The 5,000-nt window shown below is 39.2% G+C and overlaps 1 protein-coding gene across 1 annotated transcript in view; it reads left to right on the top strand.

Annotated features, from left to right (window-relative positions):
• LOC143277607 (uncharacterized) overlaps positions 1-5,000 on the top strand; it is a 26,406-nt gene that overhangs the window by 6,759 nt on the left and 14,647 nt on the right. The window contains exons 4-5 of the mRNA XM_076582484.1: positions 1,435-1,598; positions 3,030-3,173. Of these exons, the coding sequence (XP_076438599.1) occupies positions 1,435-1,598; positions 3,030-3,173 (308 nt within the window). The remainder of the gene's footprint in view (positions 1-1,434; positions 1,599-3,029; positions 3,174-5,000) is intronic.

The following is a 5,000-nucleotide window of genomic DNA, read 5'->3' as shown; positions in this document are numbered from 1 at the left end:
TCCGTATTCCCACAGCCGTAAAAATCTTTGAACTGATGCTCAGCCCGTCGCTCACAAACTTTTGATTTATCGTCACTTTTAAACTTTCCCCTGTGAACGCTTTCAAGTGACCCAAAAGGGTGAAAGTCTGAAGGGGAAGGTTTTGCTGAAAAACAGTTCCCAGCCAGCGTTGAGCTCTGGAGTAAGCTCTTTTGGGACCCCCGCAGCTGACCTTCGAGTGCCAAGGTCATCATGGAAATTTTGTGTGTGTCCAAAAAAGCTCAAAGTCCTTGCAATGTCATCCACTGTCACCCTTCTGTCAGACTGAATGAGGTCATTGACTGATTCGATCACCTCAGGAGACTTCACTTCTGTAGGCCTTCCAGGCCTGTCTTCATCCTCAACACTGCTCCGTCCTTCTTTAAACAATTTAGCCCACTTGTAGACATTTTTTCGGCTGAAACATGTGGCACCATACACAGTTGACATTCTCCTATGAATTTCAACTGGATTGCACCCTTCAGCAACCAAAAACCTGATAACTGACTGCTGTTCAATCCTGGAGCATGCTTCTTGGTCGGCCATCTTTGTTAATCGCCAAAACTCTCAAAGTTTTTTTTAATCTGCAAAACAAATTAAATCCATGTGAAAAAGAAGTAAAACAAACAAACAAACAAAAAAAGTAAGCTTCTATCTGTATTAGAAGCCCTTATACCGAAAAATTCACCTTATTTATTGAATGACCCTCGTATATATATATATATATATATATATATATATATATATATATATATATATATATATATATATATATATATATATATATATATATACAGAGAGAGAGAGAGAGAGAGAGAGAGAGAGAGAGACAGAGAGAAAGAGAGACAGAGAGAGAGACCACTATGACGACGGCGTCGACGACGAGAAGAAGAAGAAGAACAACAACAACAACAACATTACTGCTACTACTTCTACTACTAATAACAATGATAATAGTGATGATAATAATAACAATCATCATCATCATAATATGATAATAGTGTGAAGTTATTAACAACGATGACGACAAATTAAGAAGAAAAATCCAATAAAAACGAAAACGGAAAAATTAATGACAAATAATATTATTGATCATCACGATCGATGGATGGATGAATGATCAATGATGATTATGTTATTCGTTTATCACGTGCTGCCTTATTTACTTGTTTATCTATCTATTTATCTATCTATCTATCTGTCTATTCATTCATTCATTAATCAAGGACACTAACTGGACAAAAACCATCACCACCACCACCACCAACAACAACAACAAAAAGAACTCACCACCCCCACCACCAACAACAACAACCTCCCATCCACCCCACCTCCAAAGTCCCCCCCCCCCCCACCCCCCACCACAAAACAGCAGCAAGAAGAAGAAAAAAAAACAAGTGTGGGGTGTACACACAGAGCTGTGCAACAGAAGCCTGACGGAGGCCACAGCTGACGTCACACTGACCGTGTCGTCCTCCATGACGTCAGCTGACCACACTGGACACCACCCCTCTCCTCTACAGGCCCTCAGCTCGGGGACCTGGTCACCTGCTGTTGACAACATCCTGCAGTATGTTCAGGTACGGGTGGATGTGTGTGTGTGTGTGTGTGTGTGTGTGTGTGTGTGTGTGTGTGTGTGTGCGCGCGAACGCGGTTGATATATGTTCCTGTCTAAGGTTCAAAATATTATTTTCGAGCTGAAACGCATATTCCAGCGTCACACACACACACACACACACACACACACACACACACACACACACACACACACACACACACACACACACACACACACACACACACACACACACACACACACACACACACACACACACACACACACACACACACACGTTTTACTTCTTTTTTTGAAAGACTTATGTGGCAGATTTTTATGTATGACGCGGCCGCATTAAAAGGAAAATGCAAAGAGAGACAGGCAGTCTGGGTATGGCTTCGTGTGGTCGGCATGGCACAAAGCATCAATGTCAGTAACAATGTGGACGATCAGCATCAATGTCAGTAACAATGTAGACGATCAGCATCAATGGCAATAACAATGTAGACGATCAGCATCAATGTCAGTAACAATGTAGACGATCAGCATCAATGTCAGCAACCATGTAGACGACCAACATCAATGTCAATAACAATGTAGACTATCAGCATCAGTGTCAATAACAATGTAGACGATCAGCATCAATGTCAGTAACAATGTAGACGATCAACATCAATGTCAGTAACAATGTAGACAATCAGCATCAATGTCAGCAACAATGTGAACGACCAACATCAATGTCAATAACAATGTAGACGTTCACATCAATGTCAATAACAATGTAGACGATCAGCATCAATGTCAGTAACAATGTAGACGATCAACATCAATGTCAATAACAATGTAGACGATCAGCATCAGTGTCAATAACAATGGAGACGATCAACATCAATGTCAATAACAATGTAGACGTTCACATCAATGTCAATAACAATGTAGACGTTCACATCAATGTCAGTAACAATGTAGACGATCAGCATCAATGTCAGTAACAATGTAGACGATCAACATCAATGTCAATAACAATGTAGACTATCAGCATCAGTGTCAATAACAATGTAGACGATCAGCATCAATGTCAGTAACAATGTAGGCAATCAGCATCAATGTCAGCAACAATGTAGACGACCAACATCAATGTCAATAACAATGTAGACGATCAACATCAATGTCAATAACAATGTAGACGATCAACATCAATGTCAATAACAATGTAGACGATCAGCATCGATGTCAATAACAATGTAGACGATCAGCATCAGTGTCAATAACAATGGAGACGATCAACATCAATGTCAATAACAATGTAGACGATCAGCATCAATGTCGACGCTGGTCGACTGGATGATACTCACCATCAGTTTCAATGACAATGCTGACGAGGAGCATCAGATGGCTACAGATGCCAATATAGACGATGTGCAGCAATGTGAAGGACAATGTGCACGTGCAGGTGGACCTGGGGTCACCCCACACTGTCAGGGCGTGGAGCCTGCGTGGGGACGGCACGGGCAGCTATGTCCGCCTCTTCAGGCTGCTCTTCAGCGTGGATGGACTCCACTGGACTCCCTACTCTGATGGCCGTGTGATGGACAAGGTATAGAGAATGATCAGACACACAGACAGACACACAGACACACACACACACACACACACACACACACACACAGAGAGAGAGAGAGAGAGAGAGAGAGAGAGAGAGAGAGAGATCAACGGTTAACACCTAAAAACGATTACAACTCAAAAAAACGTCAGTTTGCCTGCAGAAAAAAAAAAGTGTCCTCGCAACGTTTTTTTGACGTAAAAAAGCCTATGATCAGATTTGGCACAAACGTCTGTTATGCAAACTGAAATCAGTTGGAATATCTGGTAATCTCTAAGGGTAAATAAAAATAAAAAAATAAAAAAATAAAAAAAAACTTTTTATCTAATAAAATTATTCAAGCGAGGGTGGGAACACATTCTTTGCCACATAAACTTGACATGGAAATTCCACAGGGCTCAGTTATAGCCCCTATTCTCTTTAATATTCTTATTCAGGATCTCCCAAAGGTGTTGTCAAATCGTGTAGTTTTAGTACAGTATGCTGATGATATATGTATGTGGATGGGTGTCAATCTAAAAAAAAGTCAACCCCACAAAGAGCACAAAATTACATACGTTGTTTGTGTCAATTTGATCTTGATAACCTAGGTAACTATATATGTTTGAAAATGGTCTAGCTTTGTCGACTGAACAAAAAACATGTATGATGTTTTTTAATTCAGGTGATAACCCATCTAGTATATCCATTTTTAAATTTATTGGTGACGTCATTGATTATAAACAGGTGGTGAAGTTTTTAGGTGTTTATCTTACTTCAAAGCTGACATGGAACATTCACTTTGATTACATCTTAACAAAGGCAAGGAAAAATATCAATTCTATGAAAATTATAAGCCGCTTACCCTGGGGAATGGATACAAAAACATTGATTAATCTTTCCGTGGCCTTTATTAGATCTAAGATAGCCTATGCACAAGAAATATTTTACTATGCACCTAAATATCTATTACAAAAGATTCAAAGTGTAGATTGTAAGGCTATCAAATTTGCCCTCGTAGTGCCAACTCATGCATCCAACCAGGAAACATACAAAACAGCCGGAATTCTTCCCTTAAATGAACATCGTGAGTTAGCAACAGCAAAATTCGCTGTGAGATACACTTCAATGACAACAATTTCTTTGCTGATGAACTGACAGTAAGATCTGTCACTGATTTTCCAAAAGAGCTAAAGCCATTTCATCACAAGAAACAGTTGCACTTATGTTTCAAAGTTGTTAAAAGAATCTGATGTTAACATGAAAGAGTTAGCTGCAAAACCACATCATAGTCCTGTTCCTTTCTGGGAAATATTGAAAGCTGATTTTGGTATCAGTTATTCTGAAACAAAAAATGAAGAAAACATCAATATCACGACAAGTAATGCCAGAATCCATATAGCAGAAACATATCAGAATCATCTCCATATATTTACAGATGGATCTGTTCTTGATGACAAAAATGCTGGTGCAGCTTTCTGTATTCCTGCCTTTAAAGTTGAAAAATCTTACTTTATTGGAAAACATCTTTCCATAATCACGGCTGAGCTAATTGCTATCATACAAGCTCTGAACTACTTAGTGAGCCATCAAATAGTTTTCTTGAAAATAGCATTCTTTGTTGATTCCAAATCAGTACTTTATGTTTCAGAATTATTTAGCCTTGAAACAAGACCTGACTTAGAGGGACTGAGATCAGTTTTTGTTGGGTGCCTTCTCATGTGGGCATTCATGGCAATGAAACTGCTGATAAAGCAGCTAAAATAGGAGCACAAGATTAAGAAAAATCGACAAAAATACATGTCCGTCTTTCCGTAAAAGAGGCATATACTTTGTTAGGAA

The sequence above is a fragment of the Babylonia areolata genome, chromosome 34, assembly GCF_041734735.1.
Source record: "Babylonia areolata isolate BAREFJ2019XMU chromosome 34, ASM4173473v1, whole genome shotgun sequence".
Taxonomy (NCBI): Eukaryota; Metazoa; Mollusca; class Gastropoda; order Neogastropoda; family Buccinidae; genus Babylonia; species Babylonia areolata.
This window is presented reverse-complemented; position numbering and strand designations above follow the sequence as displayed.